The 20,682-nt window shown below is 41.9% G+C and overlaps 1 protein-coding gene and 1 long non-coding RNA gene across 3 annotated transcripts in view; both read right to left on the reverse strand.

Moving 5' to 3' along the window:
* Positions 1 to 3,239, reverse strand: part of SH3BGRL2 (SH3 domain binding glutamate rich protein like 2) — a 37,519-nt gene extending 34,280 nt beyond the window's left edge. The window contains exon 1 of the mRNA XM_084513229.1: positions 3,082 to 3,239. Within this exon, the coding sequence (XP_084369355.1) occupies positions 3,082 to 3,126 (45 nt within the window). The 5' untranslated portion in view covers positions 3,127 to 3,239. The remainder of the gene's footprint in view (positions 1 to 3,081) is intronic.
* A 1,063-nt stretch (positions 3,240 to 4,302) lies between these two features.
* Positions 4,303 to 18,356, reverse strand: LOC311433737. 2 transcript variants are annotated; one of them, XR_014690927.1, is made up of 4 exons: positions 17,957 to 18,356; positions 16,922 to 17,156; positions 13,959 to 14,061; positions 4,303 to 4,465 (listed from the first exon to the last, which is right to left on the reverse strand). It is a non-coding gene; the product is annotated as an uncharacterized lncRNA (long non-coding RNA). The 2 variants fall into 2 exon arrangements; XR_014690928.1 differs by lacking the exon at positions 4,303 to 4,465 and adding an exon at positions 9,748 to 9,774.
* Positions 18,357 to 20,682: the final 2,326 nt, after the last annotated feature.

Here is a 20,682-nt window from a genome sequence, read left to right on the forward strand (position 1 = left end):
TCTTCATTATCTGAAAGCTCTTCAACGACATTTCCTTTACCTGATCTTCAGTCCTCTGAGTGCCAGAGGTCAGAAGTCCCTCTGGTTAGGTATTTCCAGCCAGCTGTAGGAATTCCAGCAAAAAGTTACTTAGCTAATACTACCAGCTTCCTGTCTAAGGTAAATCTAGCTTGAAAACAATGAAAACCATTTAATTGAGTCAATACATACTACAGCAGCACAAGGAAAAGAACAGATTTTTATTGATAGACTGGAAAACGTGAAGTGGATTGAATTACAGTCACCTTGGAATGGTTTGGTGAAAAACAAAGAAACTATTTCCTGAAAACAGTGAAGCACTGTTGAGGGAGAAAGGTAAAGGCTAATTTTAAAGTAGCCTTTCTCCTGAGCACGAAATAAAAGACCATTTGTCTTTATTAAGGAGGAGTAGCAAAGCCTGCCTCCCCAGCCTACTAAGTGCTTGGAATTTGAGACACAGCTCACCAGCAACAAATAGAAATTCAGGTCAGAAAAAGTAGAAGATTGGCAAGGCTTGTAAAAACACGCCTTGCCTGCCTATTCAGAGGCTTCCCATTGTGATTCAATTGCATCTGTCTGATGCATGCTTAAAACAACACGATGTTATTTAGAAATGTGCACATAAACACAATGCCTCTCCTGACTCAGGAACTTGCCTACAGCATCCCTACAGCGCAAACCCACAGGCCAGCTTCAGTAAGCACCGCAGAGGAATGTTTCCACTCAAGCAACAACTAGGTTTCGTTGCCACAGGCTCTTTTAAGCTCACGAGGCATTAATATTTACAAGTTTTATTAAAAATAAAGAATACTGCTATTAACCTCTCAGTGGTCTACAAACCTTCAGAGGTGTGGCAGATGTTGCAAGGAAGCGTCTTGTCCCAACTGGGCAGAAAGTTCACGTTGTTCTTGGCTGCTCCTCATCCACTCTGTTAATTTCTATTTCTCATTCTCCAGAATTACTCCCAAAACACTTCGAATTTTGTACAACTAGCATGCATTTTGATATTCTTTAGCATAAAACAAATTGCACCAAGACACATGATCAATAAATATTTTAGAAGTTGCCAGGGACAGTTATACTTACAGAAACTGAGGTCTTTGCTGACTACACAATCAGTGTATTTCTCAGGAACGTTACAGCTAGACAGAAGACAGAGCAGTATCTATGAGGGCTACTTATTTCTCTAGACAGGGAAATCATCCTGTCTCATGAACTGCAACCCAAGAAGTATCTGATAATCTGATGTTGTTCTACAGAAGCCTGGAGTAGAAGACAAAGAATTGCACAACTCAATCACTTTTGATTTTCCTTCACTGATGCTTAGTTATTGTTCTTATGCTCAGGAGGATGAAAATAAGCTTTAAATTTCCCTGCTTAGAGATGTGCAAATACAGTTACTGCCCTTCTCTCCAGACAAGGATTCCCACATAACCTGCTGATAATAGTTTGTGATTCTCCTCAATCACTTAGCCATCATCTATAGACACCCCCACAAAGCCCACAGGGAAAAAAAAGCCCAACACTGAGCACAGCGGGAACTTAGTGCATGACGAAGATTCCTAAATGCTAAGATAACACAGATGAAGAAAAGCAGACAGTGAAGAGATGTGACAGCTCTGGTCCCGGGTAGAAGTACCTTCAGCCATTCAATTAACTATTCTTCCCTGGCTAGATCATACTCAGATGTACAGCTGACTATGCAAAAAATGTTGATCATCACCAGTATGCAAACTGTTATTCCTGGTAGATGTCATCTCCTTGTCAGACGCAGGAAAAACAAAAAAAGGCGGCAGATGTAAACTAAATTGCTTTTCAACCTCGGATTTGGTTTGTTGGGTTAATAGTGAGGAAGAATTTATGGTGCTGCTAACGGGGTATTTACCTTGAAGGCAAAGGCAGGGGAAGGATAGGGCAGAATCAGAAACTCCAATCAATAGCCTATTTGCAGGCTGGTCAAAAGAGGAGATATGGTGATCTAATTATGTGGTCCTTCTCCTCCACCCCCAAGAAAAACAAAATATAAAACTAAAGAGCATTGTTTGAAACAGAAACTAAACCTCACAATACCAGAGTGCCACAACAAACCCAACTGCCAGCACGGGCAAGGAGAGGTTTCTGTGCCGGCTGCCTGATGCACACGGACTGACTGCAGAGTCCTCAGGACGCTCGGTGTCTACTCAGCTGGCTACTGCAACGGGCAATTAATTTTTATTAGCTGTAATGCCGCTACTGAGCATCTTGAACGCTTCATGCCAAAACATATCAGCGCACACACCTGTCACCATGCCGCTGATCTGAAAGCGAATACCAGGCGGTAAGAGACTGAAGGCAGCGAACACGCATTAAACCTTCAGGTGGGAAAAGCGCCACGTCCTTCCACAACACGAAACGCTGCTGAACCACGCAGAACAGCAATTACATCTAAACCCTTCGGATGGCTCTCATTAGAGAACAAGTTCAGCTGAACGCTTACGCTCGGACTGCCTTCACGGAACTGAGGGCTGTCAATTTTCTATGAAAAATACGGAAACTCACGGGTCACACGCGGAATTAGTGCACCAAGAGGAGCTTCATTTAGGCAGAGGGACACGGTGATGCTTCTCCAAGCTGATCTGACAGGAGCTGTACCTTTTCCGGAGCAATTGGGAATTCAGGGAGGCGAGGCTCGTCTCCAGGCTCTCATTTATTGCATTTGCCTCTGCCCGCACCGGGGTCCCCCGCATGTGGGGGAGCTCAGCCCGGTTTTAAGGGCTTAAAAACCCTCCAGTCAGCCCCACACACGTCCCCAGGACGAGCCCGCCTCAGGACTTGCCCCAAGGCGCTTCACGAACAACTCCGGCAGCCCCTCGGGGATGGGGGTGAGCCTGTTTTTCCCCCAAAACGCACTTTTTTTTTTTTTTTTTTTTTTTTTTCCCCCAAGACTCCCCTCAGCCCGGGCACATCCAGCCCCGGATCCCAGCCGCCCGTGGACCCCCGGGGCCGTTTTGGGGGCTCCCGCTGGGCAGCGACCCCCGCCAGCCACGGGGCGGCTTCACCTCAGCCCCCGAGCCCCCCACTCACCGCCACCGAGCCCGAGGAGGAGGCGACGAAGACGCGGATCACCATCTTCACCTCATCAGCGGCCACGGCGGGGACACGGGGACGGGACGGGGCAGGACACCGGCTCCGCCACCGCCTCCTCCCTCCCTCCCTCCCTCCTCAGGCTCCCCCTGAGGCGAGCCGGCGGGCGGGAGCGGCGAGAGGCGGGCAGGTGGGGGCGGCGCGCAGGGGCCGCCGGGCGCTGTAGTCCTGCCGCCCGGCGCTGTGTGGTGTTAGGAAAACGTGGTGTTAGGAAACCTGCCCCTCAGGCGGGTTTGATGAATATCCCCGATGCCCCAAGGGCTAAGTGCCGCCGTCCGTGTGTGAAAGTCTGCCAAAGAGCTCGCACCGTGCCCCTGGTGTGCTGCCTGCTTGCTCGCAGCACCGCAGGTGCAGGGTGCATGGCGCACAAGATGCTTAAATTCACCCCAAAGTCAGACAGCCTCACCAAAAGGGTCGCCCCTCCATGCCAGACATCCCACCCCGCTGCTCCTCATCCTCCTGCCCCACACAGGGCTGTCCTCACTGCCCTGCCAAGCCCCACAGGCTGCCATTTGCAGGATGAAGGGACGCAAAATGGTGGCAGGGCAGGCAGGCGGCATGGCCGCCCTCCTGTCAGGGCAGGTGGCAGGGACAAGGCAGGCCTGTAGGGCACTGTGGGCTCTCCCACACCTTTCAAAAGTATTAAACACCATCATCTATTTTCACTCACTGGTATAGGCATACAGCTCTCAAGTATTGGCAGGGATTAGAACAGATGTTGTCAATCAACGGAATAACCCCAAATCGCCCTTTATCTGTCAGTTCTTCAATAAATAACAGAGAGGAATCCCTGCAGCCTTCCTTAGCTTGGGGGTCTGTAAGGGCACAGCTTCTATTTAAGTGCTTAAACCCCCCTATAACTGGTAGACTTCCACAAACTGCAGTTGTAACCTTCATCCTCTTAACTCTCCACATATGGCCAGATGGTTACTCATTTCCTGTGATTAAGCTTTCTCCTCCCACGATTTTACCCCAATGGTGAAACTCTTCCAGACCTTTGCATTGTCACTGCACTCAGTAAATTTCCATTTTCCAAGCTAAGCATAGACCATGACTCTTGGCTTTTTGTTTCCTGGTCAAACAACCTTGACTGCCAACTATGTCCTTAAAGCTGTATTTACATTTCAATATTTATCATTTATTTCAGAATATGACATGTTTGTGGGAGTCATGGAGTACACCTAACAAGAGCAATGAAGAATAATCAGGATAATCGGAGCTCATTTTGAGCTTAATTTATATCTTGTGGAAGGCATTGGCAGGCTTTCCCCTGGCTTCACTGTCCTCTGGAACAGAGCTCGGTATTGGCACTTAATGTACAGTCCTGTAACGAGAATTCAGGGAGCAATCTTGAAAAGGTTTATAACTGCATTATGTGCTTTCATGAGAGGACTTGCTGAAAACTGAATAAACTGGATCTGAGTAAACTTTGGTACAAAGGATAAAGTTTTCTGTATTGGAAAGTAAGTCTTTTGCATTCTTTCTTGCACCATCTTAAGGCATTTAGATTAAATCATTTCTTACTGTTTTGGTACCATCTTTCTGCTTGTACATTAATCCTCCCATTCATTTTATATTTGAGGATTCTATTATTTGACTTCAGTGCCACTGTCTTAATTTGAGTCCAGCTCTCGCATTGGCAACAACAAAACAGTGACAGTTAATTGGCAACAACAAACCAATTTACTGCTTAATTGCTGCCGAACAACCAGCAAGATTCTGCAATAGGTGAGTCATTACAGGAATTTGCTGGGAAATCACCATTACTTAGTGTGTTTTTTTGCACACTGAAAGATTATTTCTGACAACACGTTTTCCTGTCTTTAAGCATTCTTAAGAAGGTGAAGATGTTTACTTTCCACTTACTACCCTATTTATTTCCCTACTAGAAAATATTATGTTTAATATTATAGCTGGCCGTACTGTTATTATGTGAAATAAATAGAATCAGGGCAACTCAGTACAGCAGGTTGTGTTTGATTCTATCACAGCTTCAATATATAGCATCAATTTATAATACTAAGAACTGCATCCCTCTAATATATTTCTTATACATAACAAAACGGGAATAAAAAAGATAGGGATGTCTGGTTCTGAGTGGTGCTGAACATCTTTCACTCTGACTAAGCAGAAGAGGATGCTGCTCATCTCTCACAGACAACCTTGACACAGTAATCTGAACGAACCATGTGGCAAAGTCTGAAATAGAGTGCAATGGCATTAACTGGGAAAAGTACGACAAGTAAACAAGAAAATTAAGAAATTCTACAGGGACCGTAAACACTGCAATTAAAGTACTTTTAAGGTTGTTTTCTCTTCCTCTAAGAGTTCTTTACTTTGGCAGCTCCAAAAGCTACAAATACAGCTTCCTTTCCCACCTAGAAAACAAATACCTTTCATTTCATTCCTCTTGAAAGTAGTACTGAGCTGCATAAATTTTCAGAAGCTATGGGAAAGAAAAGGTGGTAGGAAAGGTAAAAACCAACACCTGTTAGAAAAATCCAAACCCACTACTTCATTTCAAATGCCCTAAACTGATCCCCAGCTGGCCAAGCCAATACAAGTTTTCCTTACTTTTCTAGAGTCTCCCTTTTGTTCTACCTGCAGCTCTCAGATAGACCCGAAATTTACAAGTTGCATTCCAATTAATTTCCTTGTAATTCTTATTTTTTGTATGTCAATTTCTAAAATTTTGGGCTAAAAAAAATCTTGCAGATTGCTATAATTTCTCAGGATCAAATTTAGTGTGGCATGGGCTGGAAAGCACTGGGAATCCAGCTAACTTTCTCATTTCTCTTTTGTTAGTGTTTCTGTTTAGACCATACATGCTAATAAGCTACTTTCGCCATGGAAGTAATGCAGACAGGAAAAACAAAACAAAACAAAAAAAGCGCCTTGCACTGAGAAGTTAAAAATTTCACAGCTTGTAGAGTGGCCTCTTAATTTACATGTGTCCTAAGCAGAGAGCTGTTACTTTGTGGAGTGTAAGACCTATTAGACCTCACCACATGATATTTTACATTTTCAGATGGTGAATGGGTTAAGGCCGGTTGTCAGGGTTCTGCAGCTGCTGCTGGTAAATGTCCTGAGGCCATAGCTCTGACTCTATTTCTACTGTACAATTCTAATGACTTGAAGATCAAATGGTACAAACATTTAGTTAAGTATAAGGAATGTGATAAATAAAAGGCATCATTAAAATGATTTATGAGCAGTTTTCTGTGTTTACAGGAGGTGCAGAAACACTGCATTCTAAGACTGAAGTTGAAAACTTGAATTTATGGGGGGGTGTGCAGTTTCTAAAGCTTGTATGGTAAGAATGATTCATTGTTATGCCAGATTTTCATGGAAGATTAAACAGAACTTTACTGCTGCTAAGGTAGCAAACAACACACAAAACCAAGGATTGTGGATATGTGAAAAGTATGATAAAAGATTATTTGTATAGCAAGATGCAACAAGCATAGGAGAGAAATTCTGGAGATATGGGACATTATATTCAGGCCTAAATAAGGGTATAAGATGGCTTCATCTCTCACTGGGAAGAAACACTCTGCCTGGGACATTTTAGAAGTTTTTTGGTTTGTGGATTGTTGGTATTCATCGTTTATATCTGTAGGATTTATGAAAGGTTGTTAAGAATTAGTAAATTCACATATGCTCTGCAATAATCCACACAGTTGAAATTTCTAAAGAGGTCTTCAGCAGCTCTTAAAAATTAAGAGCTTAAAAAAGTATCACAATATATTGAAAACCACAGCTTTCAAGTGTCATTAGAAGCTTTGAGAATCCTGAGCAATCATCCTTGGTAGAAATGTGACCATCATCCGAGGAAGCAGCCAAAGGAGAAGAGAAAGCAGAGCACTCCAGCTGCAATGGGGCTGCAGAGCATCATTAGCTGATCTCACAGTGCAAACCCCAGGAAAATGTGGGTAACTTAAAGGCTCTAAAACATACAAAATGGCCAAGGGAATATGATGTAAGTACAGGATTGTTTCACTTGTCAAGTAATGGCAGTTAATGTGGTGGCTGATGGCCTCTAAATATCCTGGCTAGACACAGCTCCAAAGCATATAAGATGAAGTAGTTTGGAGCCAGATTCTGCACATACTTCCTGGAAGCCACTGAATTTTTAAGGTATCAATTTAATCATATAATAAGTCTCCAGGGTACATTTTCTAAGTGGTGCATTAATGCCTGTAGTAGTGCATTGTGCATAATGTTATGACTGCCTCTACATGTACAACAGGTTGAGCAACTCACAGTCAAGATCACCCTATCCTTGGCAAAAATGGCTTTGCAAGTTTTGTAAATCACACCAAAGTCTCCCAATAGCAAACTCACACAGGACTCTGTGCTTTCCAGTTCCTTAATCATGACCAGATGTTTACATTTGGAGCATTTCACAGCTTTATCCACCATCAGATTTTAGAGATAATGTCAACAGAATTAAACAGTGTCCCAAGATATTTTTTTCTTCTTTTGGCTTGAATTACTCTGCAGCTGATTTTGTCATCTAAAGCTACTATAAAATGCAGGTGTTAAAGCAGGCACTTGGGAAGGGAGCTAGAGCTGGAACAATTTTGACAAAAGTTTCGATTCTCACTTTCACAAACTTATGGCATGCTGAGGAAAGCAGAAAGGTGTTGCTGTTCTGTTCTTGATCGGTTTTGTACCATCTCTTTATAACCTATAGCAAATAACAAAAACAAATCGCATAGCTTAGTGAGCCTTCCTTCATGCAATTTAAATTGAAATATGCCTAGATAATTCCGAAGGTAAGAGTCCGTTCTTTTCAGCTGCTGCCCTTGAGTTAGAGCATTACTAGTTGTTAGTATCCGGGGCTGCTTTGAGGCTCTCTGTGAATTCCTAATACTAAGGAACCTTGAAAACCAAACCATTTTCCTGTAAAGTCCATCATCCAGTGTAACTCAGTCATCTGACTTGCAATAGCTGAACCAGAAGGTAAAAACTTCTTCCATACTCTCAAGGTATTAAATCATTCATCATTCCTTACAGCCTTACAGCCGCATTGCCTGAACTGTAAGAAATACCAGAGTTCATTTTGCACTCATGCCTTTGAAGATCCCACTGTTTCTGGAGCTGTTGTCCCTGACAAAGGAGCAGGAATCCAAGCAGGTGTCAGTCAGTGTCCAGCCTTCCGCTCCATAAACCCTTCCAGCCCAAGATATTGCAAACAAATCAACAATTTCAAGCCAAACAGACTTGCAGTTCCTGGTGAAAGCAAACTTCTGAGCAGCTTTCTGTGTTTTCACAATTTAGCAAAAGGCTTTGTCATGATCTCTGCTAACCTGAGTAACCTTCAGTAATGCAGGAGAAGTGGGTCAGCAATAATATTTGTGTACCCAAGGACAAAGATTGAGTAATCTTGTGGAGAATAAGACGCAACTGAAGACATGAATACTGGCAACTATCCTGAAGTGTGTGCATGAAAGAAACTAAGAATAGTTAATATTTTTATAGTACTCAGGAGTTCTTTAGATACTTCACAAAGCAGAGGGAAAAAAATCCCTAACTTCAAAAGGAGGGATAAATTTGAGGATAAAGATTATGTGTGCACTGCATTTCAAGCATGGGTTCAAGTCCACAAGCAGAGCTGTGTTTGCCATCACGTTCACACCATGTGGGCATGAAACTGTTCAGGCACAGGTCTGAGGTGACCTTTGGGAACCAGCAGGGAAGACTCCTGGGCCCACACTAATCATTAGCTCAGAGCCAAAGGCATCCTCATTTGCAGTATGGGTGCACCAGGTTCTGCAGATGTGTCCCATCTCTCTGGAGGCGGTGCTGCATGACTGGCAGAGATCTCAGGCTTTGTAAAGGCTGTGAATTTGACCCTAAAAGCACTGCAGCCAACCTACTGGTATCCTTCTGGACCTGGGGTGTGCTGCCCAGTCAGCATCACACACTTGGTGGCCTGGGACTGAGGAGAATGGTGGTAGAGGTTGAGGTGGGATAGGAACAACTCGTGCGACTGTTATGCTGAGGAAAGGAGCAGATAGGAGGCAACGAACCACACTAAACAGCAGCTAAAGAAATTAGAAATCATACAGCTTCTCAAATGAAGTATATACAAATTGTTGCCCTTCCGTGTATCTTCTTTTTCATCTCAAACCAGGCTCTTCTGTGCTTTGGGCCTGCCTGTCAAACCAGATACACTTTTTATGCTCTGGCAAAGTAGCCCTGCAAAATTTGCTTATTCCTTTATTTATTCCTTTCAGACTTGTAGGTCTTCACAGCATAAAGTTTGTTACATTCTGCATTTCTACACTGCTGTATCCCTGTCCTGGTTTTGCACCGTGTTTCCTGAGACAAGAATGTCAGCACAGCTGTTGTTTAGTCTCGGAGCTATACGAAATGCATTTTGTAGTGCCATAAAAGTACTGGGGAGCTAGTGGATAGCAACTAGTGTTTTTCCATAGAGGAATAATTAACCTGTTGTTCAGTTCTAAATCATGAAGTGGTGAAAATGCTAAGTGGCTTTTTTAGCACTTCCCAAAAGATGGCTACAAAACTCAGTACTGTGACCCCTCGTCACATTTGACCTTACCTGCTCTTCTTTGCAGAAAACTCGACATGCTTTGTGTCCATGCTTTTCCACTGGGAAAGCTGCTGGTTGACACAACAAGTATGTGTTACTTTTGTCAGTGAAGGCACAGCTTAGGACAGCTTCCAGACTATTTAGAGCATGACTTGGATAGCAAGAACAAAACACTAATTCAACGCTTTTTAATTAATTGGAAAAGGCTGGTGAAAGGAGCACAACTGGTCTTCATCGGAAAACTGTAAAACAAACATGGCAAGCCACATGAGAAGTTATGAGAGATTAGCTGAGTTAAACTCACTGCAAGAAATATTATTCCTTGATTCGTCATCATGCACAGGCCAGACATCTCAGGATGCAAGCTTTTTCTGTTTCACTAAGCAACAGACGCATCATGCAGCCAGCAGGGCTGAGTCTGCTCTTGTAATGATGACATGGCAGGAGTAAGCATGTCAAAGCTGTTATTGATTTTGTTCTCTAAATGCAGCTGGACTGAACTAAAATTACTTTCAGAACAGCAGGTATAAAATAAGTCGTAAAGGTATGGCCAAGCAAATAAGTTACTAAACCCAGTAGCAAACTTTTGCTCTTAGATGCTTTCAGTGATGAGTTTGAGAGAAAAATCTGACCCTGGACTATGTTAAAAATGCTAAAGATTGGATTCAAATTTAAGAGATAAAATGATTAATGAGGTTGGGTATCAAATAAAAAGACATCTCAAATCTTGAAGTTTAGCCTGTTTTATACAGCATACCTATCTGAATCATAACCTATTTTAGCCATGAATTGGTCAGCATAGGCTGCTTCTAGATAACTCCTGAAAGAGAAGCTACCATTTTTAAAAGACTCATTGATAGTTTTTCTTAGCTGTATAAAGCTCTCTTTTAACCACAAATGGACAAATATGATACCACTGGTATTTCAGACCCTAAGTGGGTAAATATCTGTCGTGCCCAATCTACTTTCTGCACCTGAAAAACAAAACAAACAAACAAACAAAAAGACCCAACCATGAGATAACTTTGACTCAGTATTAACGTCTAGCATTGATGACTGCAGTCTGGGAAAGTCTGGGGAATATTGGTCTCACCACAGTGGATATGTTGGTATCGTAATCAGATGCAGCATTTCTTAAAGCAACCTAAATAAACTGCTGTAAAGTAGACCGTTTCTCAGAGTTTTTGGACTTCAAAATCAGCTGACTGGAGGCAAGTGTCAAGGGTCCATGAGGTCAGTAGACCAGCAAGGTCCAACAAAGACCTCAAAGGTTTCAAAGAACGCAAAAATACTGTTTCATATGCCCACAGAGCCAGTTCAGCTTCCTCATTTCAGTTCACTTGCCAGCCTCCTCATATCATCGTTAAAGCCTGTATCTGCAGTCCCTACTCCCACTGAGTAGGCCTGACTCGGGCAAGCAGGATTTGGTGAAATAAATGGGAATGTCAGTGTGAATGTGTGATGCTCAGCAAACTTGCAGATTCAGGCTGTGACATAGCAACTGTGAATGACGTGAACTCACACAGCAGATTTCTCTTTAGGATATGACCTTACAAACCTACAAACCAAGAAGCCTGTGGTGGTTCTGAGTTCTGCAGCTCACCTGGTGTGTAGCATCTTTCTAAAAGCATTTCCTAACAGTCTCTCTTTCAGTCTTTCTTTTGGGATCTTTCCACTTTGCCACTAACTGGGATGCAGTTATTAAGCCTGACAAGCAGTAGGTAATTGTTAATCATGGTTTTCACACCTACATACATCTCTACCTTGCTCAAACTCTGCTTAACCTGAGGCATCTTCACAGTATCTCCACATTGCTGTCACTTTCAAGCCTGTGTCGTCTCACCTGCTTATCCAAAAGCTGCTCCTAGATGTTGAACCAATGCAAATGGTTTCTATGGGACTTGGATTTTATGAAGATCATGGCTGAAGATTTAGTTTCTCTTGTAGGCTGGAATTTGTGCATTCAGAATAAACCCCTTTGGGATACAGGGCAAATTTCTTGCGAGGCTGATCAAAAACAGTGCCATGAACTTCCCCAGGAACTAGGGACTATTTATACCTCTTGGTAAAACTTGCATTAGCAAGTAAATAAAACCAAGTGAACTGGGTTATATTTCTTCTATTTTTAGACTTCACAGAATTCCAACAGAGATAGGAACCTTTGTTGGTGAAGCAAATCTTTTTTGTCTTTCACATGGAAAATTAATGTCTTGTGCTGATATGAGAAACGGAAGACTTCTCCCAAATGTTTTTAGTGCAACAGAGCTGGTCCTTGCACAAAAGCAGCTTTCTTATATATATATATAAATATATATATTAGTACGAACTTATTAAATTGGAATTATATCTGCCTACATAATACGTTTTATGATATTTACATTCTCAGGAATTAAGGAGATTAGAGGAGAAAATGAGAAGAACTGCATGCAGCCTTAATCTCAGCTCCCTACTTTTTGGTTCTTTCTCTGACCTTGTAGGGTTTTTTTTGTTTGTTTGTTTGTTTTTGTAGTATTGATTTATAGCATTTCCTTACATATTAGTTTTTGTTGTTGATGTCGTTGTTGTTTTTCTAAAGGATTTGCTGTTCTGATTTTTGGAAACTATTTTATATTTGTTTATTATAATGGAGAAAATAAGATTTTATTTTTGGTTATAATAAATGATTCATAGCTTCTAGGGATCATCCAGGGATTCCATTCATAGTTAATGATTAAAATGCAGTAATAAAACATGCAACGTTTGAAAGCTAAGTGATGCCTCTGAAGGTAGATCTTTGACAGAAATTGCTGACAGCATCAGAAACTCTTCCTCTATAAATATATATTCAGACATTCTAATTTCTCCATTTATTTTTTCCCTTTTGCTTTCTCTTGCAGTTGTCTTCTATTTGTGCAATTTCAGGTCAATATTCCAGCAAGATGACAGTTTCTCTATAATTTAATTTAACATTTTTCTTAATTTACATTTTTACTCATTTTTAGCCTGCAGTGGTTATTTGCATGGAAAGAAATTGTCTTCAAAGGATATATTTAGTCTGCTATACTGGATTAGAAATGTAAGCCAATCATGCAATGAGGTTAATTTTAAAACCTGTGGAAATTGTATAACTCTATTCAGTTTCCTCAGCACTGGCACCCATCTTGTTTGAGGTCATATAACCTTTAACTCCAATGTCAAATGTAATTTGCCATCAAAAGGAGTACAAGGACTCCCCTTAAAATAGACTTCTGTGACATTGTAGAATTTTTTACAGAGAAGCCTGAGCTGATTTTTTTTTCTTTTTAAAGCTGATGAGCTGAGAATTGTGGTTGTGTTTAAAAATATGCAAAAAATGAATAGAAAGTCAAGCCAGACATGGAGAAACTTGTGCTTGTTCTCCTTTTCCTGCCACAAGCAGTATACACCAATTTGTACTTCAGGGTAAAACGCCAATATTAGTAGATCTGCATTTTAGCTGATGCTGTATTTATTTAATTTAGACAATATTTAGACAATACTGTGTTTGAGTTTTACGTTTGCCTTAGCTGCTTCTTTCCACCTCAGTTTGTTCCCACTTCCCAAAGAAATTGGATGATATTTTTTAAAGAATTTTGCTGTTTTCTTGGCAGTGGCTGTCTAGGGATGACTATCACGTTCATTATCCACATCAAATCTATTTATATCTATTGGTTAAGATTCAGCTTGTGATTACTGAGCTGCAGATGGAGCTCCCCGAACAGCAAAAGGAGTCCACGCATCCGTTCCAGTAACAGTGGGAGCCGTGGTGGAGAGGTAGCTTAGAGGATCTGTCATTACAGAGTCTTTATCCCTTCAACCTCAGAGAGGTGTCAGAAAGAGGCAGTGAGTGCTACCTCACCTGTGTATTAGTTGGGCCTTTCAGCAGGCTGAAGAGAAATCAAATTATTCAAGGTGCCATTAATTTTACTAATCATTAAAGAGGGAATCTAAGTAGATGCAACTGTCAAAAGTCCAATGAACTATCAACAAAATACTAAAAGGATATATTTTTAAAGTACTGAAAATGACAGGGTAGGACTTCTTTTTAAAATGTATTTTTCCATCTGAGCTCATTAAACAAGACATCAAGGCAGCTCCGTTATAACCTACAAACTTCTGGATGATTTGCTACAGGGATATTTTTGTTTTCTAGGGCACGGACTCACTTGAATGTTTCATTTCTTATGTGCATGAACAGGAGCTGAAGAAAGTATTTCAGGCTAGAGGGAAGGACCAGGCAATTGGACAGTATATTTACCTCCAAGGCCATGAGCCACATGGCAGTGTCCCCACCTCCGTACAAAGCTGTGCAGATATCTAAAGGGTTCCAGATGGACAGCAGGGTGTCTCCTCGTGGTGCCCTGCAGAATTAGGCTAAACTAAACATATTTAATATGATTGTGAGCAGCTAAGCTGATTATCTCTGTGTGTCAGATAATACATCATACAGCTGAGTGGCTAATAGATTAAACAGAGAAAGGCATTTTCAGTTGCTTTGGATTATATTCCCCCTGCAGGACTGACACCACGAACCTGGAAGGCACAGGAAAAAATCTGTTTTTCCCAGGTCTCCAAGAAACCTGCTTAAATATATGTATATAGTAAACAATGTATAATAATAATAATGTATAGTAAATAATGTCTTCTGTACACAGAAAATTGGGCAATCTTTATGGTCATCTTCTATAAACCTTAATATGAAGGAACCTTAACATGGATGAGGGAATAAATAATTAGCTGTATGAAAATCTGTCAAACATTGTAAGAACTGTTTAGTTTGGTTCTGAAATACAAGTCTTCGGTTTCATAAAGGGTTTTGAATCTCCAAAGCGTAAATGAAATACCACTACTAATAAAAAGTTACTTGCATAAAGTCATAACAGTGTGCAAAAGCCTTCAGTGATACCTGTCCAATATGTATCCTGAGATTTCACATGTGTAACTATTGATACAAATTAAATTAATGGAACGAACATGGTAACATTATTTGCATTAAAATAAAACAGAGATTTTATTTTCCATATTTATATTTTATCCTTCTATTTTTGAAAACTGTGTTTATTCACTTAAACCATCCCAGAGTCCAGGAACTCGGTCTCCTTCACTGTGAAATTTTAGCCATAGCCAGTGGCATGGCTTTCACCCTGGTCAGCCTGGACCATCCCTAGCAATCCTTGTAGATAGTTTGGGAGATAGCACGGGCTAGCACACTAGCAGTTTGGAAACAGCCACACAATTTTGGAACCAGAGACTGACAGAGAATACAGCTTGGACAGGATTTCTGCAGGTCATTAGTCAAACAGTGGGTTTCAAGCAAGGACAACTGGACTGGGTTGCCCAGGACTGTGTGAAGTCAAGTTTTGACTATCTCCAAGGACAAAATTTCCGCAATCTCTCTGGGCAGCCTTTTCCTGGGTTTGACCACCGTGGGAAGGGACCCCCAAGGATCATCAGGTTCATCCCCTGGCTGTGCTGCACAGGACAACCCGAAAATCAGACCATATGTCTGAGAGCATTGTGGTTGTACCTGTTGGGGCATACGTGTAAGATACATGGTTGAGATGGTCAAAATACTTTAGAGGACTCTTAAAAGTATCTCTGTTAGGAATTAGTGCCATGAAAACTTCCTCCATGTGCAGCAGCTGGTTGCCAGAAGCATACGAATTTTAAAAGAAGATAAACAGAGCTGGTTTAGATCTCTACCCGTTGCCTTCAGTGGCTGGTTTTCCTGCTGCAGTCCCGAGGAGGAGGAGGAATAGAAAGAAAAGGAGGAAGAAAAGAAGAAAAGGAGGAGGAGGAGGAGGCGGCCATGCAGGTCTGCCGCTGGCTCCTGGCGTGCGGTGCCTCCGCCAGTGTCGAAGCTCCACCTAGAGCATCGGCGCGACACTGCTGCTCGCCTGCTGTCCCTGCCTCTGTCCCTACCACCCAGGTGTCCTCGGGAGAAAAACCGAGGTGTGCAGGCCTGAAGGACACCGGCCCCAACGCAGGACGAGTGGGGAAGGGAGGCTTCATCTCATGCCGACATCTGGGTTGGGCGGACCTGCGGCACCCCAGGGTGGGCAGCACCTCCATCGCCAAGCATTTCAGCAAAGATGTTTCGACGCCTCCAAGGAAATGGAAAAGCAGTTGAGAAACCCCAAACAACATATTATGGGAGGGAATTATGTGGTGCTGTTGTTGGGTCACTTGGTGGTTGTACATCAATAACTTAAACATCAGGCTTTTCATAGGAAAAGTTAACATTGAACCAGTATTTTAATATTATAATTATTTGGGTAGCTACAGGCAGCTTTAGCTAGCAAGTGATGTCAAGCAAACTAATAGAATTGCTGATACGGGATACTAATGAAAGAACTAACGGATTATGGATTTATTAGTATCAGTTGACGTGGTTTCCCGGGAACTCAGACTGTCAAACAAATTTGATACTGTTTCAATGAGATTAAGCATTAAACTGATAAAGGAGATTGTTATTGGAATAGTGCTTTTACCAAACATATGATATAATCTTTAGTTAAAAAAAAAAAAAAAAAAAAACTCTAACCAAAAATGACATTAACATATTTCATAATTTTTAAAAACTGATCAAATACCGGGTCATAATAATATTCTATAACCGAAGTGTTTTAAGTCCAGGGGGCTGCATAGCTTGTGAGCTCCTAGAGGGATCTGTTTTAGCATGAATCTTCTCAACATTTTTACCAGTGACCTTGATGAAAATATAGCATTACTGCACATACAATTTGCATTATGACACACAAATTGATAGTGTGGAAAATAGCAAAGGCAGTGGTTTTATGACCCAAACTGATCAGTCATTTGTTGAGATTCAAAAACTGTCCAGTTTTGTTAAAACAAATATTAATCCAAATACAATCTTATGCATCTAAGAAGAAGAAACATAATCAAATTTTTAGATATGGGGCTGAGTGCTTAAATGCAGCAAGACATTGAGAAGGAACAACATCAGAAGAAATCCCAACAGGTTAATCAATAGCACTTGGGTGATGATACCACAGGGAAACGTCCCAATCAAAACACTGCATACATAAGAATTTGAGCTATGAAGGACCATATTAGGACTGCTGTCTTCAAAGATTGCTTCTCTCCTATGCAAGCACCTCACCCTATGCCCCACAAACAAGGCTAACTACACCCCCTCAGCTTTCTTTTACTGAGGCAGAGTGGCAAGGAGCAAAATACTGTCAATTGTTGACCAACCTGTAGCACTGGAAGGAATCATCCAGCAATGTAAATTGTCAGCCCCAGCACTCCTTGCACGTCATATACATCCTGGTATCGCAGAATCGCAGCATGGCTGAGGTAGAAAGGCACCTCAGGAGATCACCTAGTCCAACCCCTCTGCTCGAGCAGGACCATGTCCAGTCAGGTTTTCGGAATCTCCAAGGATGAAGACTCCACAGCCTTATTGGGAAACCTTCCTGTGTTTGACCACCTGCAAAGTAAAATGTGTTTTCTTACATTTAAACAGAATTTCCTGTATTTCAAAGAGTGCCCGCTGCTTCTTCTTCTGTCACTGAGTGCTACCGAGAAGAGCCTGGTTCCATTTCTTTTATTTCCTCCATCAGCAAGCTACAGACAAGATCCCCCTGAGCCTCCTCTTCTCCAGGCTGAGCAGTCCCAGCCCTCAGCCTCTCCTCACAGCAGAGGTGCTCCAGTCCCTTCTTCACCTTGGTGGCCCTTCATTGGACTCTCTCCAGCCTGTCCATATCTCTCTCATACTGTTGGGCCCAGACCTGGCCCCAGCACTCAAGGTGTCTCTCACCAGTACTGAGCAGAGGAGGAGGATCACCTCCCTCGGCCTGCTGCCACCATTCCCCATCCCACAGCCCCAGATGCCATGGCTGCCTTTGCCACAGTGGTGCCTTGCTGGCTCATGTTAATGCTTGCATATAATGCATAGTATATCCTATTGTAAATTTTGTTACAAGTTATGTTCAGTCAGTCAGTACCTAATTATCATCCTGGTCTAGGTATATGGCTGTCTTTGCCACACAGAGGCTAGTTAGGACTGGAAATGACCTTTGAGCTAGCATCCAGTTAAAATCTCAAGGTTAGCTAGTTTCAGCATCCTGTTTTTGAGAACTGCTCTAGCTTGTTTCACCATTACTATTTCACAAAGTGACACTTAGTGTCACCAAGTCAACTAGGCAACTTAGAGGTTGCCCTTACAGCGTGCTGACGACACAACCCCCCAGTTCTGGGGAATAGTACTGTGGTGAGTTAGCACGATACCTGTCCCACCTCCTCAGAACAGCAGCTTCAGTCAGCAGTGCAGGTGAGCCCGACTTGCTCTGAAGTACCCGAGATACAGCCCCTCACCTCCTTCTGCAGGCTCCCAGGGAGCAGGAACCTGCAGCAGCTGGGCAGAGCAGACAGCTGGGGGCAGTCACGACTTACGGCTCCGCACCTCTTCTGCTCACTTCGCCTGGGTAAAAGCACTTTCCAGTTAAAAACGTGCACTTTCTTACTTTCACTTGGCTCCAGCTTCTAACCACTAAGTTCCATTACGCCTTTTTACTGCTAGACTGAAAGCCATCCACCATCAGAAACAGCGTAACTCACTATCCAATGACCTCTCAACCTTTCTTTTGTATTGAATCCTCTCTAAGGTGCTGTTCCCTGTAACCTGGAGTTTTACAGACCCCAGGTGGTTCTTGAAATGTGTTTGTGAAGCCTTTTTTTTAAGTTTTTCAACACCTTTCTTCAAGTGCAGACACCTGAAATGTATACACGGCATTTGAGTTCATGGGTACCACCTGTGGCACAGAAAGACGTGATGCTGCTTTTTCTCTCCAGACAGACATTTCCTGGAAGTAGCCATGGCAAAAAAAGGAACTAAACCCTCAATGAGTGATACTTTATTATTATTATTATTACTTTAACTAAAATGGACTTTAAGCCCTCATTACAAATTTGCCCTTTCCCCAGCCCTAAAGCTGCAGTAACAGGACCCAGGAAGGTGCAGGAGAGAAGGAAAGAAAGAGAATGTGCTCTGTGGGACAGGGGAATCCTGCAGCCCTTTTCTTTAGCCTCTTTTCTTCAGGAAACATTCCCCACCACCCCCTCACCATCCTATGGTAGCTGGCTCATCACATTTAAGATGGTGCCTCCGGCAGGCAGACAGTTCATGTCGCTGTGTTGGGCTGCTGAAGGGCTCCCTAAGTGGTCAACAGAAAGAGAGAAAGCAAATGAGCCAAAACCTACTCCACATGCTCTGTCTGGGTGTGTGTCTCTCCCTTTTTGTTGATATGGGATCTCTAGAGGACTAGCCCCCTGAGCCTTTGTAAGACTAGCCCCATTGGCCTTTGTAAGCATCCTGCACACAGTCCTAAAATGTGTCTGAGCAGGCCCAGGATTTTGCTTTAACTCTCAGAGATATCCCTTCCCTGTTTGCTCAGCTGGATTCCCGTGTCAGCTCAGGCGCTGTCCTTGCTTCTACTTCGACTCCACAGTGATTGATCTCATTATTTACTAGGTCTTAAGGGAGGATTGACAAGTTCAGTTAGAAAAATGGAAAGGGAAAATATATCCACAAAGCAGTCTTCATCAATCAAAGCATCCTTGAAACACAATATGGAGGCACAATATGAATAACAGAATATTCCTGCTTTTATTACCCCCCAAATAAAATAAAATAAAATAAAATAAAATAAAATAAAATAAAATAAAATAAAATAAAATAAAATAAAATAAAATAAAAAAGCTAAGTTACTCCAAATCCTGAAGAGACAAAAAGAATATTGGTTTAATGGTATTTAATCCTGCTAAAGAGAATTCAACTAAGCTGATGAGTACATTGCAAAATTTTATTTATTTCAAGCTGTAAAAGCTCAGATTTACCCTAAATAGGATTTTAACAAATTCGGGTAATTAAGTTAAGAGTGATGCCTCCAAATCGCTGTCCCAATCCAGTAGTACTTAGACTTCCCAAGGCGTGTGCTTGCTCAGGAGCAGCTCAGCCTTTGCGGTGATGGGCAGCTTGGGAAGCATCTCACAGATAACTCGCTTCTGTCTGTCTGCACCCCTGTAACAAGCTCGATGTGGGAGGTTCTCATACAGAAATCTGAATTTCAACTCCCTCCTCTAACAGTGGGTACAAATCCCCACCTTTTACTTCCCCAAAGACTGTGGGAGATAATGCTGTGGGCTGAGATGTTGGTGCTTTTCCTCCCTCACTGGAAGTGATCCATTATGAATTAAAAAAATAATACAGTGATGATGATATGATCAGGTGCCTACAAGTGGTGTGAGCTGCTCTCTTTGTGAGACTAACGCAAATAATCAAGTTGTCTTTATATTTGAAGAAAAGATGAAGATTCTTCTTAGTTCCAGTAGTATGCCTGTGTAACTGGGATAATATAAATGTTTTCAAAGCAGTCATATTCAACTCTGAGGCCAGATTTATTTTGATACAGCAGCCATTCTCTTTACTGGTATCAAAGATACATTTGACCTTATTTTTCTGCACCATAATTTATATCACTAAACTCTACAGAGACAGAACAAAATTAATTTGCTATCCTAGCAATAGAAATGAAGTTAAAAGTCAAAAGAGACGGATGTTCAGCAGCAACACACATTGCTTTTGATTAAAGAATGTGTCAAAATTATTTGGCCACTGAATATTTTTTTTTGTCAAAGATTAATATGCATATTATGAATATGAAAGTGTAGGTTGTGCAAAAGCAGCAGAAGCAAGTCCACAAATACCATGTTTGTCCTTCAGAAAGAGATTTTCTGGAAAAGCATTACTAAAGCTCACTAAGAACAAATGCAGGGTTTAATATAAAACTACCTGATCCTGAACAATCTGCATGAAATCTTCCTTCCAGTAGCATACGCCTTCTGAAGAAAGGTGTTAACTGCAATGTCTCCTTCAAATAATTTTTTCAAATCAAGCATTCAATACTTGTTTCTTCTCCACCTCTCCACAACTTAATGGTGTTTGTTGTTGGTCG

This window comes from Aythya ferina, assembly GCF_964211825.1.
Source record: "Aythya ferina genome assembly, chromosome: 3".
Classification (NCBI taxonomy): domain Eukaryota; kingdom Metazoa; phylum Chordata; class Aves; order Anseriformes; family Anatidae; genus Aythya; species Aythya ferina.